Raw genomic sequence first — 25,646 nt, 5'->3', positions numbered from 1 at the left:
AGAGAACCTAGAAAACTACGAAAACCAACCATGCAAAACCCTGGGTTAGACTTCGCAACAAACAGTTAGTATTTAACAATCTTCAAATGCTAGGCAACTGGTGAGGCTCTAATTAAATCTCCAATTTAATATTTTATTTGTAAATATTTAAAATATTGTTGTATACTTAGACACAAAAAGCAGAACTACCAAGCCGTAGTGCAAATGAATATTCATTTTCTTTTCCAATAATTGTATTCACTTAATATTCTTGGAATACGAGCTAAAGATGGAACGTTCTCGGAAGATTAAAGAAGTGTTTAAATCCAGTGATATAAGGTTTGTCTTAGAAGCTCAGGATCAAAACGATTCTGCAATTGCCCCATTAGTTGACTTGTAAATGGTTGTGACTTAAGCAGATGACTTTTAATCTTACGTTTTCAGTCAGACAACGTATTCCAAATGTTTTGTATTGCATGATAATGCATCTTTTCATTATTCAATAACCAGTCGGAGAACCGTTTGTGTTCCGAAAATAAGTATGTGTATTCAATCGTCCTGCATGTTTTTCAAATTTGTCTTCTTGTGATTTTTTTTCTTTCCCAAAAAGTAAAGTTGCCTCTCAAAGGAAAGTTTTTTGATATTGAAGAGACAAAAGGAGTATGACATCTATTTTTAGAGGCATGTCAAAAACAGATCTCTACAAGCCTTCTCTTCCATTACATGTTGTGCAGTCAGACAAAAAGTTGCATCAGCGTAAATTCTATAATCTATTTTTATTACACTCTGATTACTTTACTAACATACAGTGAATATATACTAAATCTTTTACATCAGCTTAAGTAATTCGGAATTTTTGACGGAATTGTTGTCGGAACAAGGACTTAGAAAATAGGTCATATTGAATATTTCGATAATCCAATAAATTCAAGGTCGAAGTTTCAATATTTTATTTTCGGAGGGAGGGGAATTTTTTTCAGTTTTGTTCCATTATCCTAAGTATATTTGCTTCGATTCTTTATTTTTTCTATAAAAGCGAAAATCTTACGCATGGTATACATATAACGCATAGCTTCAATTAAAATTTAATAATATACAGGGTGTTTATAATTAAAGTTCCACATTGAAACGGTCATAAAACAAAAACTACTGGATCAAATGTTATCAAACCTGGTAATCGTGTAAAAGAGATCATAGGAATTTATTTTCCGCGAAAAAAGGGAAGTTCCAAACCTCACCACCAGGGCGAAAATGGCGCTGTATGCAATATTTTTAAACGAAATATGGGTCGGAATCTAACTTAACCTTTTGTTACACGGGTTTAATATGTTGCATACCCTTAAGAAATTTTGAAGTAAGAAAATTACCATTTAAAGGCGTTAAATTCGATAAACGTCGAGTGCGCCATCCGTGTAAGTGAGAAATTCGTCCGTGAAAACCACGAATTAGCGATTAGAAAATGTGAGATCGCAAATCACTCGCACAAGTGCGTACAATCTGGAAATCGTTTTCTTACAGATCGCTAATTTGTAATTTTTGAAGCCTGAATTCGGCCCTAAAACATGAAGATACTGATTCAAAACGCTTTTAATCGATTTGGGCCAAACAAATCCCTCATGTTATCTATCTAGTTCCATTGCATTCTCCTACTGCATTCGATTGCATAGCAATCAGTCACTCCACACCGTTTGGTGTCATTCCACACCGTTTGGTGTGGAATGACAGCTAGTTTTATAACTGAACCATTTTTCTCTGAAGAACAGTCGACACTGGACTACTGTGATTGCAGCTCATTTAGAGTCAATGTTAAAATGTTTCGTGATACATGAACTGCAGTAACGTGACATTTTAGATACTACGATTTTTATGCACGGCTGGGCCCCACCTCACGTGTGTCGCACAGTTACTTAGGCAACTTTTCACGAATGAACGTCTTATACGCCAACACTTCCCCTCTTCCCACCAGACCTCAACCTGTGTGACTTTTAGCTATGGGGTTATCTCAAAAGCACTGTTTATGGTGATAATCTAAACAATTTGGCAGAAATGAAAAATGTTAAACACTGACATGTCCGTAACATTCCTCCCGATATGCTAAGAGCTGCTGTTGAGAATGCAGTAACAGGATTTAACTTGCTTTCGGAAAATGCTAGACGCTACTTTGAACATGCTTTGTAACACGTTTCGGAAAATATTAAACACATTTTAAGCAGATGTTTTCGTGTCTTATTTCATTTAAGAATCTTGTATACAGCGTCATTTTCCCCCTGGTGGTGAGTTTTTTTAACTATTTTTTCCTCGCTGAAAATAAATTCTCATAACCTCCTTTACACGATTCCCAAGTTTGATAACATTTGGTACGGTAGTTTTCCTTTTATGACCATTTCAAATTGGAACTTTAATTATAACCACCATGTAAATTAAACTTTAAAAATTTTACAGTTTGGTTCAAGTCCCAGCTTTAAAAATATATATATAAATATAATCTTTTATATTAATCCTCTTAGAAAGAAAGTTTTAAGAAGCTAATTTTTCTCTCGCGTTATAGATTGTATAAAAAAACATGATCTTTAATATGATTTAGATTGTTTCAGCCGATATAAGAATCGGGTCACTCGGTGGTACAGAATTAATCCTGCTGGACTGTTTTGTTTCTTTGTCATTTAGCAAAAATCTTTTAATTAAAATATTTATCCTTTGTACTTCGCTTTTTTTTTATTTATAGTTAAAATGACTAGAAAATGAAAAGCTGTCTTCAGCTGAAACGCAATTCATGTAATTGATATTTTAAAAAATTGACAAGAAAGCAAAATTTATGGAAGTCTAGCAATCGAAAAATCTTAATTTTCTTGTGTGTGCACTGAAAATAACTGTAGAAGGAAAGAAGAAAATTAGGGAGAAAAATAACCAAAATTTGCAGGGAAATTTGGCTGTCAGACATACCAAGATGTTTCAAAAAGTTGGACGCTTTTGAAGATACTTTCAGGATACTTCAATGAATTTGGGTGTTCAAAGAAAAAACACTTGGACGTGTACACCAGCAAATACCATTAATTGAGCTTGTGGTTAACAGAAAAGACAATATGGTTTAGACTATACGGTTGTATAAATTTAAATTACGTTATAGAACATCATATCGTATCATAAATGGAGAATCCCATGATTTTCTCATTCGAATTATTTGAAGATTCAGGATCCAGTGATGTATGTGGATGTCACCTAAAGATGTTTTTTTTTTCCCCTGATGAAACAGCGGCCGAGCGATAAAGTCACTGAACGCTAGTAGTTCTGTCCGAGGTCCGAATCCCGCGAACGGGCTGGCTGCTTGGGCATTTTCGTGGTTTTTCCCATGTGCAACGTGTATGCCAGCCAGTTCCGCTTAGAAAGTCCTCCACGAAGGCATCCCTCCCCTTAGGCAGATAGCCCTAGTGTGCTTTGTCATAATTAAATAAACCAAAACCTCTTGATGAAACCAGTCTTTCCTTTCATCTCATACCTTCAAAATGTTTAGCCTCTAAAGACTGATAAAGGCTCTGATCAAATATTGATGAAATGGCTTGAATTGAATTATTAAGTTACGTCAAAGCAGGGCTATCTGCCTAAAAGGAAGGATGCCTTTGTGAAGAACTTTCTAAGAGAAATCAGCTGGCATACACGGTACACATGAGAAAATCCACGAAAACGCCCATGCAACCAGCCTGTTTACCGGAATTCGAACCCCGGAGTGAACTATCAGTGTTCAGCGACTTTACCGCTCGGCCGTTTGTAGGCCTTTATGAAATGGAAGTCGATAACTTTATTTAAAATGATTGTCAGAAATATCAAGATATTTCGAAAATTTGGATACTTTTTAATATACTTGCGGAATGCCTAAAGAAAAAGAGCAAGAATAAAGTAGAATGAAGAAAAAGAGCAAGAATAAAGTAGAATGCCTGAAGAAAAAGAGAAGAAAAAATACATTTTACGGTAAAATTTAGTATTTGTATTTTTTTTTTTTTTTTTTTTTTTTTTTTTTTTTTTTTTTAATTTAAAACTTTTTAATCTTATGATATTTGATTTTTACGATTTCAAAAATAAAATAGACTAAAATATGAATAACATTTAAGAAGCCAAATGTAGGATAAAATTGTGTAAAGCAATGGGCACAATGATAAAACTGTTTAAAGCAGTGTATGCAAGTCATCCTAAGTTAAAATGTCGCAATCCTAAGTTAAACGTCTCTCTTATTTATATATATCTTTTCTGAACGGAACATTGAAAAGCGTGTTAACTGAGCTTTACTGTATTTTCTCTTTTAATATATGCAGTTTTCAAACGCATCGTAGTCTGGGTTACAAAGTATTCCTCCGAAAGAAACGCAATTCAAATAAATAAAATCAAATTCTGGAAAATTTATATTAATAAATATATTTAAAATGCTCAATTCGAAGGAATAATTAGAAAATTTTAAAACAATTATCTGAAGAGACAATGCAACACAAACAATTAAAATAAAAGTTAAGAATTTAAAAATTACCTAAAATAATAACTATGACAAAAAATATATATAAAGAAAACTATTTGAAAAAAAAAATAAATGCTGCACCTTTATTTACGCAGTTCGAATAGGTAAGTAGAAATTTTTAAAATAGTTATTCGAAATGAGGAAAAAAAAAAAAAAAAAAAAAAAAAAAACCATGCAGCTTAAACAATTAAAATGAAATTCGAAAAAGAAAAAATTACTTAAAATAATAAGTTATAATTAAAAATATAATATAAAGAATATTATTTGGAAAAAAGGAACGATGGTGACTTTTTTTCCGCTCACGGTAAAGGAAACTAGGTTGCCATATATTAAGAAGTTCGCCAAGTGAACTATTCTTGGCGCAAACTGACAAAAAAGTGCCAACATAAATTTGTGAATTTCTCCGTAAATTTCGCTCCAAATTTTACAAAATTTCATATTTAGGCGTAATTTGAGTCGTAGAATCGAAATATGTAAAAAAATTGGTATGTTATTTCAGAAAAAGTCCGATTTTGTGTCAAAATACCTATGTTAGAATAGTGCTATTTATAAATCTAATATATATCCTAAGTCGCGCTTTCGAGACATGAAGAACGCAATTTGAATTTTGTCAATCGGCCCAGTAGATCGGGAGATATAGGACTGTCCCTTTTTTTTTTTTTTTTTTTTTTTTTTTTTTTTTTTTTTTTTTTTTTTTTTTTTTTAGCAGTGTACATAATGCAACACACTAAGATACTGTAAACTCCAAGATAGACACAATACACCAATACACATAATTGTGACACACTAATACGCTATACACCAGTATTCTATACACTAATATACTATACACCAGTATACTATACAATAATTCACTAATATACTATACACTAAAAGATAGACACAATACACCAGTGCGCATAAATGCGACACACTAGTATACATTGACACTAATACATAAGTACCATATACACAAAAATACACATAGGTAAGATAATACAATTATTCTATTATACTACTGTAACATACACGTGGATACAATACACTGAGATAGGTAGAAACTTACGTTAAGTTACAATATATAAAAAAGTTAAATATTGATACACATAGATACTGCGTAAATTCTATATATTTTAAAATACACTTTTGTGTAAATATTAATAATACACAGTACTACTACAGGTGTTACTCTGTATGTTCTTAGATCTTGAAACATAACAACATGATGCTAGAATATATTTATAGACACAATAAACCAATGACACAATGCGTCAATATACATAAATGTTTCACACTAATATTCTATACACTAAAAGATAGATACAATACACCAATGCGCATAGATGCGACACACTAATATACTATACACGTATATATACTAAACACTAAAACACGATACACCAAAATATAGGCGCAATACACCAATGCACATTAATGCGACACACTAATATACTTTATACTGATATACATTGACACTGATACGTAAGTACCATGTACACAAAAATACACGTGAATTTGATTATACAACTATTCAATTATACTACTGTAACATACACGTGGATACAGGGGCTGAGCCTCTTAAAAACTTGACAACATGATATTAGAAATTTACACTTTGGCTGGTAGAGATGTACATAAGAAACAGGCGGACATAAACTGTAAGAGAATTCTAGACTGCACTATACACTTGTCTATGCATTATTCTCTTGGTGCGTGTACGATGGGTACAGCGCATGCTGAGGTACGCTGTAAATGCGTCTGTGGCACGCTGAGCATATATGCTAGCGAGGTACTCACTTTGCCACGTATGTTACAAAAACTGGCATGTGCGGCACCTATGCAGGGCTGCAGAGCTCCTGCCCCAGTACTTCTAAGTGATCCATGATCTTTTTGATTTTGTCCATAAGTCGCGGTTGTTTCAGCACGAATCTTTTAAAGGCGGGCACATAATTCGACGGGAGTTTAACGTGCCATTGTGTGGTGAGTTGACACTCCGTCAGGTAGTGGGCGGGGGACCCGATTTTTCCGCAGACACATAGGTCTGTGGAGGTTATATTTCTCTCTGCGAAGTAGGTCGGAAACGGCCCATGTCCTGTGATGAATCTTGTTAAGAAGGGCGCAAATATGAGTCGTTCCGTGTCCACGTTTCGTATGAATTTGAAAGTTCGCCGACTCTGTGGCGACGTGTTCCATTTCTGCTGCCACTGCGACAGACCTGACTGCCAAGTCTGCCGCTTGAGAAGTGACTTTGGTAAAGGTGGGTCTATTTGCACCGCATCCCGGTCCTGTGCTGCCTCTTTTGCCAGGGCATCTGCGCGTTCGTTGCCCTGGGCACCAACGTGCGCTTTTACCCAAGAGATTTCAATTTTTTGGACCGGACTCGTATTTCTTAGTGTCTCCTGAATTTGGGACACGAGTGGGGAGGTGTGGCGTGGATCGTTGATGGCGTACAGTACCGATAGGCTATCAGTATAGATTGTAAAATCTTCTGCTGTGGTAGTTTGTGCCCATTCTATTGCTTTAAGCAAAGCAAGGGCTTCCGCTGGAAGACCGAATTGTGCGGAGACATATGGCCTTTCCAGGTTTGCACTTCAGTGCCATTATGGAAAACTGTATATGCGCTGCCGACTGCATTGTCCATTTTCGACCCATCCATGTAAATCATGAAGCCCGGGCCCTCTATGGATGGTGGTAATTCAGGGGCAAAGTGAGTCACAACACCTTTCCCGTAATCTGAAGGGTGCGTTTTAAGTTTTGAACTTTTAAACTCTGCAGGGTCTGCAGAGTCATAGCTGAGCTCCCCAAATTGTGCTTTTCTATGCAGTTAGGAAACCATTGTAATTGCGGCTTCCTGCTGTGCTTTTATTGGTAACGGTCTTTGGGAACTTTCGTACTGGCGATTACAAAGGCATATCGAACAACGTCGACAGCAGCCGCAGCAGTTCTGGCGGGACTAATCCCGTTACCAATAAAAGGAAGAATTTTTTGTTTCCTGCAGGTTGTAGCGTTGCGCGCCTCCAACTTGCACGCAACCAAGAGGTGACTGTGAAAACTGGATAAAAGACAGAGTCTTGTTAAGGGTTTAAGTCCCTTTTTATTCAACGTAATAAATTACAAGTGCGTGCTCTTGACGCTCACAAACTGCGCCAACTTGGCGGTCAAATAAAAAATAATAACCTGAAAAGAAACTAAAGACAAGACTCTAACTACGAGGCTCTCTAAAAGTAACTAACCTCACCGCGTTTTACAATACCGCTGCTAATTCAGCAAACTTGAAGATCACGTTGAACGATTAACAATACTTCCAGGCAAGCACACAGGCCGAAACGCGGGGTTCTTCAATTTCTGGCTAACTACCTCCGCGCTCGTGAAGTAAGAACAGCACACCTTGAACTCGTTTCCTTTCTATTTAACTCAGAATACTTCCGCTGATAATTTGAATCCTTGCGCGTTCTACTAAAATTTACATACTCTGGCATTGGCAGTTCCAGGGGAAAGTAAGGCTTGACAGGAAAGATAGTTTAAACTTAAAATAAATGTTAGTTAAAATAAATATAAACCCTACATTGTCATGGTCCCACTGGACAAAAAGGCATTTAAGTTGGTGCACCAAAAGACTTAATTCACCGCGCTGCTGAGAGTTTTAGACGTAAACAAATAGTCGGCACGTTAGGCCTAGCGTAACTTACACTTTTAAATTGTTCATAATTCTAGAACTTTTGCATGCTAGCTAAGCATAAAAAGGCATAAAAACTTAACGGAACATAAGAAAAACATAATTTATTTGCTTTTAAAATAAAAAAGGTACACTTTACCAACATAGTATAAGACTAAAAAAGGAGAGCTCACCGAGCCGGATAAGAGGGTGAGTATGTATATGCGTTTAATGCCGCCGATAGGCTTAAAAAAAGGGAGGTGCATAACTAGATGTTATAACACCTTATATACAGAATTTTAAAATGTTCTACAGTTACTCGTTTTTAAGTTATGCGACATACATACACACGTACGTACGTACAGACAATACGAAAAAATACCTTCTGAATCCATTTTACAATCCGTTTTGGAAGAAGAGTCCTTCATTCTGTTCGTCCGTACAGATGTCGCTCAAAAAAAAAAAAAAAAAAAAAAAAGTGGATTCAAGAACCATCAAAATGGGTATTTTTCGTTGAAATATGACACCCGAAATGTTTCGCGATTGCAATACTTCCTTTACTTCGTACAAGGAGGTAAAAAGAAAGAAAGGAAGGGGAAGAAAAAGAAGAAAAATTACCTTTTCAATTATTCAGTTAATGAGTTCAGTATGTTATTTGTACCTAACTCTTCTACATTTCGCAGGCTCAGGCAAAGTGTGCAAGAAGAATGTGACCTCCGGGATTCATCAAAGACACCATGAATATACTTAAACATTATTACCTATCTCAAACATTATTAAAATTTCAACAGCGAATTCTAGCAGCAGTGAAATCTATACAGTTCAAATGCGCGTGGCACAAAACTGACTGTTGTTTCCATGTACATGTAAGTCACCTTGCACGAAGTGCATATGTGGCATGTCTGAGGGAAAAAACTTTTATCTTTCCTTTATTAGGTGGTATACGAAACATTTATTTTACAGTAAAATTAACAGTTCTCAAACTAACTACAATCTATTTCTTCTTTTTGAACCAGGCAGTATTAAAAGTTTGCTACTTGCAGTTTTTATAAACGTTATTTAAGTATAGCAAATCGCAGTATTAAAACATCTATTTTTATTAAACTCGCTGATTCAGAATTTTCTATGAAAATCGCTTTCCTTTTAGATCGACGAAATAACATCACAAAGTAATAAATAGCACGTGATCATGCTGCAAGAAACGAGTGGTGCCTGCGTCAGAAAAACGTGGAAGCAAATATACATACATTCTACAAATCGAGACGAATCCTGGCATTTTGAAACTTCATTTCGCTTCTTCGTGTTTCGGTTTGTTTGCATTCTATATATAACTCGTAACGCCTGTTCTTGCAGCAAGTTCTGACTGACATTTATTATCTACAAACAAAGATGTAGAAGTCTGCACCTTGAGCTACTTGCTCTTCAAGGGTCAAATTAACTCAGGACGGCAGAATTCGTCAACCTGTTTTAGTCGTTCATGCGAAGGGGATTCTATCTAAAGAAAATGACTAAGATAAAACTTCAGATGAAAAATTCTGCAGCAGCTGAGAGGTAAAGACATGCTGCATAATATAAAAGATTAGTTGAGAACAGTGCATCATCGCTAGTGTAATGGTGGCACTAATAACGGCTGTGGAGCTAAATTCGGAGGTTAGCTTAGCAAAAACTTTCAGGAATAATTTATTTAGTATTTAAAACATTTTTATACTTTCTTTTTTGATTTTTATTAGGAAAAGATATGTAATTTATCGTAAAATAAATATTAGTGATATTTTCGCGTTTTAATAGGAGGTTGAACATTAGCTATTCCAGGATCAGAGTAAAACTTTTAGAGACAAAAATTATTAAAAAACTTTGGTGCCTTCATATTTATTAACCTCAGTTTTTCCCTTTTCATTATTTCTCGGTTTGGATAAAGCGGCACCGTTCATTCCATGAAGGTAAGACTATTCCATGCAGGTTACTTCTTACCTCCATCGTTCATTCAATGGTAAAACCGGCAACGGAAAATTTTTATGGTGCCCCCTTTTCTGAGTATTTAAGTATCTTTTTGTGATGCCTATTTATTTCCTTCCTAACCATGTGCTTATTTTGTTTAATGGTTAATCCAGCTCTGAGTCATGCGCTTACGCCATAGCTTCGGGATCCTTATTAAGAAATAATCTTAAAATAGTATAAAAAAAATCGGAGACTGTCCCGCTTGATACAGTGGCTCAACTGAGAGCTAATACAATGCAGGTAAAAGTGCAAGTGTTTTCGGATCACACAGTTCAGCCGACACTGTCGGAGAGACTGCGCAGCATACGTCCCCACTTCCGTGCCTCTTTTGATCAAGCGTCATTGTCAACTATGTCTACAGTGGGCCTGGGATCATCGAGACTGGACCACGGAAAAGTTATCTAGTCGGATGAATCATTTTCCATTCATCATGTTGATGTTGATGGCCGTGTGAGGGAGGGTACACTGTCTTCCACGCGAACATTTCATCCCCCCTGTACAGCAAATCATACACAGGCTGGTGGTGGCGGTATTATGCTTTGGGGGACGTTCTCATGGCTGGCTCTGGGACCCATAATTTTGGTGGAACAAATCATGAAAGCTGCGGAAATAGGTGGTCATAATGTTTTGCTCTTCAGTGTAATACCCCGTACGATTTTAAGAGCGCGTTCTTAGACTTCAGATCAGCATGTATGTATCTTGCATAATTCTAAAACGAATAGCCTTAGAACGTTGAAATTTGTATATAAGATTGCTATAACATGTAGTTGTGCACCTCCTTTTTTGGTGGCAATCGGCCACATCAAAAGTATGTATATATATATATACACACATTTATACCTACTTTGTTACTCGGCTCCGTGAGCTCAGATTTTCTATTGTTATATGTTGGTAAATTGTGCATTTTTTGCTTTTTATGCCTTTAGTTAACCTACATGCAATTAGTTGTACAATTATCAGCATTTTAAAAGTTGTTTCAGTGCGGCTAAGTCTAATTTTTTTACCATAGCAGTCATATTTCTTTACATTTGAAACTTAGCAGAATAGTGGATTTGTTGCCAATCTACAGAAACTATGCTTCGTAACAACAAAAATAACGCCTTCTTTTATCATTGCCAATTAAATCATGCTTAATCCATTCTGGAATTATCATTTAAGATATTAAATTATCACATATGCTGACTCAGCACAGCGTCCACAACAAATTAAGTCAGTTTCTACGCCTTCAGTGCCTTTTCGTCGAGTGAGACCAAAAGTAAACTTACAGTTTTGTGCACCGGGAAATCTGCCTTCTTGCCCGCTGGCCAAATTGCTTGTTTTTGCATAGAAACTCTAATTTTAATTGTAAAAGTCGTTCTTTAAATTGTTTTAACTATATTTATGTTTTATATTTTTAATTTTTTAATAAAGATATTTTGAGGTTTCATGTATTTTTGCCTTGTCGCGAAGTGAGAACTGAATTAATTGAATGAGAAATATATTTCTAATGAAATTCGAAGAAATAAGTTTAAATGAAATGCAGCAAAAAATGCGTATAATTTAATATTCCGTAATAGGAAGTCATGTGGTGTACATATCAGTTTTTTTTTAAATTACTGTAAGAATTTTGTATAATTGCTGTAAAAAATGATGTGCTGTTTAAGACATACTCACTGAACAAAACTGAACTTTCACAAAATAAAAAATTGGCTTCGGTAATGAACCTTAGCTATAACTATCTTTCTAGCAACTTGGATAGCATTAAAACGTATTTTGAGGAAATATTCAGATTGAATTTTGCTTTGCCAGTAGCCTGTCGTAAGTATCAGTTACAAGTTAATAACAAAAATTCTGTTAAAGAAACCTAACTTACTTTTTCATTATTTAAATGCCATAACAAGTATCATAGTTACTGCGCAGTGTCTTGATCAGTAAGTATTTCACTAACGCATACACAAGAACTGTCACCCACAGATTACTCATCGTGATTCATGAAAGTTCTCCCCTTCTGACACGCAATGTGTTCTGTGCCTCATGAATCCATATACCTACGCCTGATTAAACACAAAGACAAGTCAGCTAAAACCCTGAACTTGATATTTTATACCTTATACGAGTTACTGTGATTATTTGTATTGATTTTCTTGGTTCTGATACCAAAATAAAATAGAACACTAAACATGGCCATAAACGGATTTGTTTCTACTCTTTTTATAGTGAAATATTGTTTGTTGGAACTGTCATGTATAGAATTACAAATATCTTAGAAGTAAAATATGATAGAACTGAAAATCCTCAAAATTTTGCATATATTACCACTTTGAGTTGATTTTATAATCACAGCGTAAAAAAACGAGCGTCATTCAGTATTTTCATTGCTTTCTTATGAAGTATGTAAAGACGTGATAAGATGTGTTAGATTACAATCGATAGAAATACATCACCGAATCTATATTGGAGCAGCAGACTTGAATTTACCAATTTCCTTCAATTACATAAAATAAAATAAAAAAAAAAGTCTTGAAATTGTTGAGTTTCGTAATCAAAAATTCGTTAAAGTGTTACAAAATATGAAATCAATAAATATTTCAAATTCCGAATTCGGACTTCCAGATGCCCATATTCGGTGGAAGATTAGGTTATTCAAAACTGGATGTCTCTAGATACCGTTGTTTTTCACAGGGAGAGAAACAAACATACATTCATGCCGATTCTTCATTATTTATTTCTTTAAATATAATATAGGGCTCTAATATTTGGTGGCAACAATTTCAAAAGTGAACCGACATTTACTGTGAACCAACGCAAAATGCTAAAACAAAATTAATAGTTCTAATTCACAAGTCAAACAACAATGTTTGACTTGTGAAATAACAATTTGTGTCTTAATTAAAATTAATAGTTTTTCTGAGAAAATTGGGACTTCGGACTAAAACATGGAGGAATAAGAAATCCCTCTTGCCGTTCACATAAATTAAATTAAAATTAATCACGTACAATCTAGCTAGGTATATTTACGACATCTGTACGACATTTTATCACTAAAACTATGACATTTGGCAACTAGGGCGTTCTGCAGCACTGATTTAAGAATGAATGAATCAGTTTTTTCCTAAAGGGAAAAATATATAATTTAAGATAATTTAAGATTTACATAACACTTAATAGTCACTAATTATCCCATCCAAAAAAATTTTGTTTCTATAGAACTGCTGTAGAACAGAAGTTCATAACTGATTAAATTTCAAGGATAATATTATTAGCCAAATAAAAATAAGCGGCAATTCTTGGGGTACGATAAAGCTGAAAAATGTAAAGAATTTGCTTACAAAAATATATCACGATTTAAGATTGATTTTTAAAACTTTCGGAGCAGCCGTATTGAATTCTAAACAGCTCATCTCACTTAGACTCAATTTACTTAACTTAAACTCATCTTACTAAAAAGATTTTTTTCTGTCATAATAATTCTTACTTTAGAAAAAGACGAAACACCTTCGCATTTATTAATTATTGTTAATTGATCGGAAGTTGGTTTGTTCCCTTGAAAAGTCAACTAACTTCCAGTCAATGACGATAATTACTTGGTTTATTGATTATATTTTCAATTTTAATAATACCTTTTTAAAGTTTCCCTTTATTCAAGATTCATTTTTTGAATATGCTAATGAGTTACTTCATTTCAATAGAATTCTAACTACCTTTGTCAAAGAAGATAATATGTTAAATAAGCTATTAGAAAATAATTTATATATATATATATATGTAAGCGATTAGAACAAAAAACAGTAGTTTACAAAAAAAAAAAAAAAAAAATTAAGATTTTTCCTATTTGAAGAAAAATTTGTAGGAGAGCAGAAAAATTGTATCATGTTAATTAATAGTAAAAAAATTGAAGACAGAGGGGGGAAAACTTAAACTAGTAATGAAAGTGAGAAAAAATTATTAACTGTAGTAACAAAACAAAACAAAAAAACTGTCAAACTTCCTCTGTTTATAATGTTACAAATACAACTTTTCAGGGGGAAGATAATATTAAAACATTACTTCGGAAGATCAATGAGAGCCGAACACATAATTCGTTCTTCCTACTACAATGCAACTCAACCGCTATACTTGCCTATAGAGTACATTAAAATTCTCAGAACTAAATTAACTTTTAAATTAAAGAATATTATAATTCAGAAAGCAATGTTTTACAAACAAAACCAAGCATTTTTAGAGAATGTGATTAAACATCATCTTCACATTAGCTTAATATCACTTTCATCAACCAAATGGGATCATTCTAAATTTACATCAATATACATCATATCAAATAAAAGAGATATTCTAAGAGAAATATTCGTATAATCATACCGAATCTGTGTTTATGTCATCTTCATCGGCAGAAGTGATGTTCACCATGATTTCAGATGTTCAGAGCTGATAATCCGTACACGACAAGAACAAAATACAGACGATATCTGTAGTATAACAATCGCACTTGCTTGGCAAAGTTTATCACAGATTTCAACTCGAGTAATCAGAACGATGCGGGACAAGTCAGGAACGGTAATGACCCAGACCTGAAGAGATTGTTCTAGAATTTGCCCAGGTTGCTTGTGTTACGTGGCCGCGTTACGTTTTATTGAGGTGTGAGACGACCACGCACTTATTCCAGAGAAGGAGGCGGAAAGTCAGAACCAGAGGGAAAAGACAATGACTCACCGTGTCTCGAAAAGAACTTTGGTGCCGTTTTTAATCGTAAAAAGAAGGTATGGGCAAGGAAATCTCATCATTCCCACGGAAGTAAAGGTAGATGTTAAAACAAGTCACAAGCCACATTTGCCAAACGATGAGAGAGACTTGCGACATTTCTTGTCATCATCGTGAGTCACATAAACGATTGTTGCCAACTGATTTCAGTAAGGAAAGAATACAATATGCATAACAAATCCAAAGTTTACACAACAAAATAGAGACGCTTGTAAACAGAATGCACACACTAGCACTGCGTACAATGATATTGTCTACATTTCCTTCAATGATGTTAACTCAGTGCTATTTTTTTCCCTGCTAAGATTGCAGAATTTTCAGGTTGACTTTAATTCCGACATAATATTCACCGTCAGATTTCTTTGAATTTTATTTTACAGGGCCATAATGCATTTTATGTTTCCATTGTAAATAAATTTGTAGTTCTGCGTTTTTGCTTAAAATCTCTTTAAACATTCTCTTTACTGTTTACCACTGAATGCGAATTGTGCAATTCGTAAATGTTAATTTAAATTAAGGAAACAAAATTGCTTCAGGTAACAGAGGCGTTTTTATTATTCTTAAAACGCTTAGTTTAAAAATTGCATAATAACAAACAGGGCTGTGGAGTCAGTAAGGAAAATGACCAACTCCGATTCTGACTCCTGGAATTTTAAAGACTCCGACTCACTCCCTGATGTAAACATATACACATGGGTTATAGCTTATTATTATTTTTTTCAATATAAAAGAAGTAATAGATGCTACAGAAAAAAAAACTGATGGCATAAATTATTTATATTAAGTAGCATTTATTATGAAATGGAAAAACTGGCATTAGTAATTTCTAAGAAAAAGTACAGCTTTGGCTAGATCTCCTTTGTTAGAGGACCATAGTTCCGATTAGATAAACTTCAGAGCTGAGAAGAGTCTGTCCACACTGACTTGAGTAGGATGAAGAGGTATTACTGTTAGGGCTACTTCTTTTAACTTTTCAGGATAGATTTTTATAAATTCTAAAAGAGGTGTCTTGCAAGCGCAATCATATTTCTCCATTTCTTCAAAGGCCATGTAGAAATCTTGTTTGTATTTTTTTCATTTTTATATCTAAAGGCTGTTGGTTCTTTAATTTCATTCGCTTTGCCTTTGCCTCTTTAATATTATCCAAATATTTCTCAAAATTCTAATTCATCACTGAAAGAAGATGATAGAGACTCAGTTGCAGTGTCTGCAGTTTTTTTGTCTTTATTGTTACAGTTCAAGTTACAGTTCTTTTTTGTTTTCTTTTCTAATTTTTAGTTGAAGAAAATAGTAGAAATTACAAATTTAACTAGCAAGTTAATGACATTTCAGTCCACATAATTTAAATAAATTTTAAGATGTTTCACTGCCGAGCCGAAGGTTCCGGGTTCGAATGCTGGAGAAGGCATGGATGTTTGTAAATGTATAGTGTCGGTGCAGCATGGCGGCTCACCAAATATGCGGCGAGTCGGAACTCCTCTCGTGTAATGTGGTGGAAGGGAGAGTGGTAAAAGACCCTCGGACTGTCCCCCCGGGGTCTCCTCCATCAAAATTGGGGGCGGAATTGACCTAACTTGCACTATCACCTGTATGGTGCTCAAGGCTGTTACCAACGACAGGCGTAATCTTGCTCTCCTTGCCACGAGAAATTTCGTGATCTTAAGGTTTAAAGCTGACTACAGAAACAACAACATAAATTAACGCGGCAGGAAGTATATAGCCTATTACTTTAGATTAATTAAACTTTCAATTAATCTTAGATTTTTTTAAATCAAATGACTCAAGGGATTCGGTAATTATGTCTATAATGATGTTTTTCTGTATGTGTAAATAATACGATTAAAAAAATTAATCAAGACAAGCATGAGTTTGATTAAATAGGTAAAATGAAACAAATATAAAAAACACTTTTCACGTCACGTTAGGTATTTAAAATTATTTTTCTTTTCCAATTTATTAGGTTATTTAATTAGGATGGTTAGTTCGTGAAGGATTTTTCTAAGGGAAACTTGCATGTATTCACTTTACACATGGACAAAACCATGAAAACGCCCACGCAGCCAGCCAGTTCGCTGCACTTAATTTAATTTGGAAAATCTAAAACCTGAGACATACTCACAAGTTACATAAATAATTAAATCGTAAAATTAAATTAATGCATTTTATTTAAGGCAAATGATTCTAATTCAAGTAGGTAACGTATGGAGTTACAAAATCTTTCAGTAATTACAATAAAGACTATATACATTTTAATTTATATCAACTAGATGCGTGATTAAAAATAAAATATCAAAATTCATAAGAAAAGTGTTTATTGGTTTTAAGCTACTGAATTTATAACACAAACAGAGTTTTATTAAATTGAAAGGGTTAATTAAGTACTTAAACATCAGAAACTTGCAAAATGGCAACATTTGAAGAACTAGTTAAATCGGAAGCCGCGTGAAAAGGAAATAAAAGACCTTAGATTTCGCACAGTCGCAGTACTTGAAAAGGCAAAGGCATGGTAATGGTAGCGTAACGTAACGTAAACTAACGGTCCTAAAATTTTGAAGAACCTACGCTATGAACGTTTGTAACGTCATAATTATACAGCTCTTCTCAGTATGACAGAGAACAATCAGTAGTTGCCACTTCAAACTACTAAGAAGTTAAACACAGTGCAATGCAAAGTGTATCTAAAGAGCGAAGCTCGCACGGCGATCTCTCAATACTCTGAAGGCAACTCTGAATTAAAATTTGAGAACTGATGCTCTCTACGGTCTTATATAGTTTTCTTCCGGCCATAAAGAAATTTCCAGTACCTTCGATTTCTCGAAATTGCTGGAAAACACCATAGTTTCAGTTATATATAGATCAATTACAGTTACTCAATTACTGTACCAATTATACAGAAATCGGACCAAAATGCCGTCAAACGGTCGCCAAGTTTGCGACAGGTGATGATTTATCGCCAAATTCGGTGACAAATATTATTCGCCAAAACCATCATAAGCTTATCGCTGTCTCGCAAATTTGGCGATATAGTTTATCTCAATGTTAAATAGGCTTGCCCCTGTAACCGTATTTTTCCGGCGGAGCTTTTCTTCTTTTTTTTGGGGGGGGGGGCAGGCAGTATACAAGATATATTACAATGTTACGGAAAATTTCACTAAAATTATTTAAATATATATAAAATAAAATATTAATATTTTCGGATTATAGGTGAGCTAATCACGAATAATTGTTCCATGAATACTCTAAATTTTGTATTTTGTCTTCGGAAAGTAGAATATATCTCTCAGTCACAGGCAGCTTTTAAAATCTTTATGCAGTATCTCAACAACTTATAAGATATCTTGATTACTGCTTTCAAGGTCTTTTTTCCAATCTACGAAACTCTTTTTTACCGCACTTAGTTACGTAACTTCTTGTTCTATGTTAGGAAACTCCGGAAGATATAAATGGCAACAAATGAAATAAATAAAAGTAAGCATGAGAACTATTTTTGACTCTGCCTGATTCACCTACAGTTCTTTAAGAGAAAGAGAAGAACTTTTGATGCTTGATAAATGACAGAAAGTGCTTTTCTGTGTACTGTTGCACAAGTCTTTTACATTAATTCAGTAGTGTAACAATGTAGATTGAAAAGTCGAGAGGCAACAACGAAATTCTCACGAATAAAATGAAAACTATTTTATATGTTACATTATATTCTAGTTACAGTATAAAATATACATACCAGGATCGTCACATTTTCTTATCAGACAAACTTCATAATTTACGCATGGCTGCAAATACGATAAAAACTAAATGCAAAACACGCATAGTACTGCGCTTTCGCAGGACTCTTCGAAAGTTCAGCACGAAATACAAAATTGGAAAATATGAAATAAAACACCTGAGCCAAATGCTCGATTTTTCGTTGTATTATACATACATTTCGTTATATTACACATTAAATATTTTTATCTGTGAAAAGTTATAAGGTATTTTCTCCCTCCTTTCCGCGTGTTTTCGTGCTGTAATTGGAAGCATACTCGACGTGCATTCGAGAGGTCCAGGTTCGACAAGGGCCATTGCACAATTTTCACGTCTCCTGCTTCAAAAAAACCTAATCACCCTACAGTGGGGCCCAAACTAGAAGGCGGAGGAGATTAATTCGTCACCACCAGGATCTGGCGATTGGGTTAAAGACATTGCATATTTTTCACGTCTCCTGCTTAAAAAAAAACCTGATGCCTCTACAAAGTCTAAAAACATGAATCAATTCAATTTTAAAGAAAGTTTCAGAAGAAAAGATTTGGCAATTGATAAAAGTTGTGTTTTCTGTCAGTGCTATATATATGCTAAGCAAATCAGGTACAATATTTTATTGCAACATATCTATGGGAAAAGATTTGAAAATTGAAAATTATAATAAGCTCTTAAAATACTAAAAATCTAATGGACAGACTATGGATATTGTTTTTGTGCCCGAAATAAACCTTTTGAAAAACATTACGACACAGCATGTTTATTAATTATATAAGCTTGAGTTCCCTAAATGCTGATATTTTATATTTAAGTAAAAATTTGATAAAATAAGGGAGAGAATTTAACGTTTTAACTTCGAATGGGAGGGCATCCTCAATGTAAAATACAATACGGTTCATGTACAACAAATATTTGAATTCACAAAATAAATCTTATTATATCTTTACGTTCAAAATTCGCGGAGGTATTTGACAGCGAATTTACTTAGATCTCTTTTCAATCCCAACTGCATATACACCAGCATTTCTATTTCTCTGACCAAATTTAAGAGCAATTACCAAATTGCTTGAGTTGATGACTAAGGCTTTTTACATTAGCATTAAAACAGCACTTGCGTAACTGAATCTGTTCCTTGTCCTTGCAAATTTCCTTTGGTCTTGATTTTTTTCCTTTGTTAATTGTGTATAGTTGACCCCATAATAATATAGTAAGTTAATCGTTAGATAAATGTATAGTAATAGTAAGATAAACGCTAAAGCAAAAATAAGCACAACTGAAAAAAATTTGTTATTTATTTATTTACAGGTAGGCCTACTACAACGTAGTAACTTTATAACGCGTTTTCGCTTTAACGCGGAAATTTTCTTACAATGTGGTTTAGGAAATGTATGGCGTATCTTGCTTATTTTCCAGATCTGAAGTTTTTTTTCAGAACTGGAATATCTTAATACTTAGTATCTTGTAATAATACTTTATAATTAATATTTAGTATCTTGCTTATTCTCCAGTTCTGAAGTTTTTTCCAATAAAGAAACGAAAAACTTCACTTTGAAAGGCATAGAAAAATGTTTGGGCATGGCGAAAATCTTACTTTTTAAAAAACGATCTTTTACCGGAGAAAGCGGAAATTTTTAAAAGAAGTCTTTGAAATTTTTATCTGCCTATCAAGAAATTTATAAAGATTTGCAAAGCAACAGCAAACAATCTCTAGTGACAGATTTTTTAAAACGTAAACCTACCGGAAATGCTCATGAAATCCATGAACAAGCTCAGATCCTGAAATAAGGCCAGTCTAAACGTTCTCGAACAACTATAATAAATGATGAACAACTATAATTCATATTTTGCCATATAAACAGGCACAGTAATTAATTGCATAATATTTCTATACGTACCGACAAATTTGAATATCTGTTCTCATCTTTTGACGTGCAAATATGGCCTGAATATTCTTATTGTCTTCCGTCCTGCAGGTTTCTGGATTATATAGTCACGGAAGCACAACCTGAAGGCTTAATAAAAAAGTAAAACTTTGATATATTTGTCCAAAAGTTAAATTCTGTCAAGTCGTCGTCATATGCAGCTTCATTTCCTTTTGCGATGCTTGCTATAGAGGTGTAATTTTCTGCGCTTAAAGTGCACTTCTTTGTACTTTGAATACTGTAGCATATGCATTCTTTCGGAGTTTTAAGCAGAAAATATTTTATGATAAGAAGAATTTCGTTACCGCGGAAAACTTGAAAATCTTACTAAAATATATTTAATATTTGAAATTCTCATTTTATTATATTTATAAACTTTGTACAATTATGATTTGATAAATAAATGAAAGAAAATAAGTCTCTCAGATTGGCAACATTTCATTTTAGACGGAATGCGATTTAAAGAGGTTGCTTTAAAATACAATCTCTGGTATTTAAAGTACTTTAAATATTACATGTCCTTTCTCTCTAAAAAACCTTAACGATAAAAAGTTTAGTGATTTTTTAATATCCGTTTCTTATCAGAGCAAAACACATCATTAATGAGATGATAATTGCTACAGAGGTTGTTCGCAAATTCGTTAGACGATTTTCATTGTATTTACAGAAATATTTTACCTAAATTTTGTATTTTAAATGACCCATTTGATAAGCCTTATTCTTCATAATTTTTCTATACCGCAATTTCCAAGACAATTAAAATTAAGACTTTTTAGAATCGAAAGAGGTACTTTATCCCATTCCACTTGAACAGCTTTCCAAAGTCCAAGGAGAGTTGTAGTTCGACGTCTGGACAATTCGCTTTTTAAAAGTCCAAAAGCACAAAAATCCGTTGGATGATACATCATAAGTGAAAGATATGGCCTCGATACACGTTTCTTGTTCCATTTTTTCTAGAAAATTAACAGTAGATTTTGATATGCGACTGCTTGCTTTATCTTGATGCAGTTTATTGACTGATGGCATTGTGGGTAAGAGAAGGTATTTCATATTTGAAAATTGGGTATAAAATATGTTCCTGATAATATGCGGAGCTGACTTGAACTTCTGCACTCTCTTTAATTTTTATTTGTGTTATATCAAAAACCAGCAACTATCATAAATCCCTTTCAAAAACTTTCTTTAGATTCTTTGAACCACGTTCTAAGATTTTTTCTTCTCTTCGATGATAACAACTGGTTCTTTTTTTTTTTATTGCGGTCATTTAAATATACACAAGATTCATCTATTGTGACAACATTTTTTCATTTTTGTCAAAATAATTATTTTTCATAGAAAATTCTGCACAGCGTTCTGCTTTCGGTGATATGCCGAGGAGAAAGACGATGCACATTACGTTTTTTCGCCCTTTTAATATTCAGATCAGAAATAATCAATTCGTTTACAGTTGACACTGAGCATTTTAATGATTATGCAACTGTCGTTTGACTTAGCAGATTGTCTTTTAACGTTAAAGGTCTTACTTTTGCAACATCAGAAAAATTTCATTTTTTTCTTGGGTATTGACAAACTTTGAAGCTTTTTTCCTTGCTTATTGACAATACTATCTATCGTTCTTTTAAATACCGAAAAGTCATGGCTTTCAAACATTGTTTAATACCTAAATAAGAAGAATTTTCTTCGGAAAGAGCACAAACATAACCTTCCGTCCATTGCTTCTTTAAAAGCGCCATTTTGCACGAAAACAAAATGGTGAAGTAGCACACGATGATTTACACTTTCAAAAATATAATTGCAGTTTGAAAAAATTTCCAAGCAGGCAATTCTTTTTTTAAAGTCGTCTAAAAATGTGCGAACAGCCTTTGTTTTCCACATTACAAGATTTATTTTTGTTTTAAAATGCAGATCGAAAAGCTGATCTAACATGGTTTATAAACTTATGCAAGCACCAGAATTTTCGCGTAAGTAAGAACAACTAAATCCCTGATTGCAACTAAAATGCTAATCGGTATCATAAAAGAGGACACGTTATGAATAATAAAAAATAATAGCAAACATGACCGGGGCTTAATTTCTAAAACTAGAAATAAATAAAATGACTATTAAACTCATTAATAATTTTAAAATTAAATAGTCAATTATTATAAAATTAATTAATACCTATTTAATTGATGTTTATTAATTGTTATTTAATCAATAATTATACATAATGAATTAATTACAATTTAATTGAAAATTATCCAATAATTAAATAATTAAAATTAAATTAAATGTAAAGAGATAAATTAAAATTTAATAAACGATTTTTAATATAATTTTATTGTCAAAAATAAAATTTTCGAGATAAAATTTCTATTGAAATTGTTATTCAATTACATAAAAGAAGTGCCGCAGCGTTCTTATTTAGGGCTTTGGTGCGTTCCGGCTAGAATTATGATTTATTACAAAAACTAAGAAGCACCGGAGCCGGGACCCGCTGAGCTCCGGCCCAGTTTAAGCTCTGATCGTAGGGGAGGGGAATTCTTTCATCATCACAAAAATTAAATACACTTAAAGTATAGCTGATAAAAATTCAGATAATGCTAAAAACAGGGCGAAACACAATGAGGGGAATCTTGATGAGAGAGAACTTTCTTTTTGACCACGGCTCTCTGCTGATATAATTACAGCCATCAAACGGATGTGTGTCAGGGATAAAATGAGTCCTGAATCTGACTCCTAAAGGATGAATGTAAAGTTGCTGGTTACACTTTTCGCCCCCGCATTTGGTTACATTAGTGGATACTGTGGGAAGACTACGTATAGGACGTGTTTGAGCAGTTTATGTCAGTATTTCACTTTTATTGTACTCGCTGACACTTAACGCACATTTAAAAACACAAATTTTCCTTTCAGGGAGGATAACTAACTGTAACCATGGATAACAATACACTAGATACAATGGCATGGGGAGAAATTTACGCGTTCCTAAACAAACTCCCCCAAATTTATTAAGGGGAAAGGTTACATGGAAAGGTTTCCGCATGTGAGTGAGGGGACTTTACTTGAACGTTTACTCACGAGTTCGTATATCTAGGGAAATAGAGCATTGCAAGGTCTGCTGGATTTCTAAATTTTTTCCCTTTAAATTGTGATTCAGTTTTATAAAAAGAAGTACCGGGACTCATCTTATTTAGGGCTCAGGTGCGCTCCGGCTAGAATTGTAATTTATCTTAAAAATTGAAAAGTACAGGAGCCGGGCTCCGGCGTAATTTAAGCACTGAACAGGACATGAATAATTATCAGCATTATTTAAATTTATTTCATCAGCATTAAAATGCAAACTATAGCATCAAATCACTGCTTACGCAGCAACTGAGCCATTAAAAGAAAATCGTGTAAATTAAATTTTAAAATAAATAATGCCCAACAGAAAGAATAATAAACAAATGTCTTGCTCAACAATAAAATTGCAACCATGCGTTTTAATCCTATGTCTTCATACATATCAGAACGTATTATTTCGTTGGACGCGATACCACGAATACCGTGATAAAATAGTTAATTCTTCGAATTTCATTAGCTCATAAAATATGCATTAGAGATGCATTCTTTCTAGGCTCATATGCCACTGGCAAAATTAGTTGATATAGGCTAGCTACTTATTATGTTAAACACATCGCGTAGAATAATCGATAAATGTTAGTAATCGAATACTGCATTGATAGAGATGTAAACCTAAGAAACAATATAACCTAAATTAGTTAATCCAGGCAATCAAATAAAAATGCTTATAAAATAATTGGCGAGTAAATTATTTATAGAAAACATAACTATCAAAGTCAATTTTTAAAATCTCTGACTTGCTTTTTTATTCAAATCTGACTATAATTTTTAGCCCAAACGGACGTTTGCCCAGAAAGGCTATTACTCTCAAAACGGCATTTTGCGTTGAATCACTTTAAATTTTCAAATCAGTCTTCAGGTTGTTGCCACCAAATATTACCGCCCTGTATTATATTTAAAGAATCTAAATAATGAAGAAGCTACTGCATAAATGCATGTATGTTTCTCGCATTGTGAAAAAACAACGGTACGTATAGTCATCAAATTTTGAATAACATAGTCCTCCACCCGAACACCGGCTCCTGGAAGACTGAGTTAGGAATCTGGAATTTGTTTTATTGTCGATTTCATATTTTTAAAACTGTAACGAATTTTTGTTTAACACACTCAACGATTTCAAAGCAACCAATGGCAAAACTATATGAAAAAAAAAATTATTTCCATAGCGCGTGACTGTCTATCGGAGATTCTAAACATATGCTGTGTTTAAATATTTTTAAACCAAAAGGACATCAGCCGAAATGAAATGCCTCAAAACCTGTATGTCTGTAGTAAAAAAAAAAAAAAAAAATTACAAGGCAAAGAGGCAGAATCAAAAGCCAGAAAACACCTCGTCTACTTTAATACTTTATCACTTTAGCATACATCAAAATACACCTTTAACTCTGTTCCAGATTTAAATAGCCAAAATATTTACATATCAGGCTGCTTTATATTTTAATTTCGTCACCTCTTCTTCAAAGTGAAGAATGTTGAAAGCAGGAACATATAAGAAAACTTACGTAGTTAATTAAAATGAAATATAATGTTTTAATTCAGTTTAATTAAAGTAAAGTATAATTATATATTTTTTGCATAAGTAGATGGCTAAATGAAGAAGCATTACAACACATAGAATTGTATATCGATGCAAAAATGCGTTTAACATAAAAAATTCCTTAAAAAAATTAATTGATTTTTCTCCAACCGTAATCAGAATAAAATTAATCATTATATTACAAAATATTAATATACATAAAATACATTTCAGTTACTACTAAAACCCGTGCAATATGAGTGGGAAGAAAAGGGGGTCCAAAGAGGTCAAAAACCGATCTTACAGCGAAGGCTGCATTAAACTATCATTAACCCGCCAGAAACTCTTTCCGTAGATATGACAGATCACGTACACATCCCCTCAAGGAGATGCGAATGCTACGTTTCACCCACAAGGAGGTTCAGATCAGGGGAAAAGATTCCTTATTGCGTCATTGTAACAGATGAGTTCATTGCCGTTGACAGATTGAGAATTTTGAACAATAAATACAGCTTT

At 33.6% G+C, this 25,646-nt stretch overlaps 1 protein-coding gene across 8 annotated transcripts in view; it reads right to left on the bottom strand.

The window, feature by feature from the left end:
* LOC118193574 (NAD(+) hydrolase sarm1-like) overlaps nucleotides 1-25,646 on the bottom strand; it is a 302,001-nt gene that overhangs the window by 100,114 nt on the left and 176,241 nt on the right. Inside the window, exon 1 of one of the 8 annotated variants that reach the window (XM_085819392.1) lies at nucleotides 14,454-14,707. The exons of 6 other annotated variants lie outside the window; for them this stretch is intronic. In XM_085819392.1, coding sequence (XP_085675518.1) covers nucleotides 14,454-14,501 — 48 coding nt within the window. In that variant the 5' untranslated portion in view covers nucleotides 14,502-14,707. Of the gene's footprint in view, nucleotides 1-14,453; nucleotides 14,708-25,646 lie in introns of those variants that run through there. One more of the 8 variants, XM_035364682.2, reaches the window with a different exon arrangement.

The sequence above is a fragment of the Stegodyphus dumicola genome, chromosome 6, assembly GCF_044657685.1.
Source record: "Stegodyphus dumicola isolate Sdum_Otavi_A_Nest chromosome 6, ASM4465768v1".
NCBI lineage: Eukaryota > Metazoa > Arthropoda > Arachnida > Araneae > Eresidae > Stegodyphus > Stegodyphus dumicola.
This window is presented reverse-complemented; position numbering and strand designations above follow the sequence as displayed.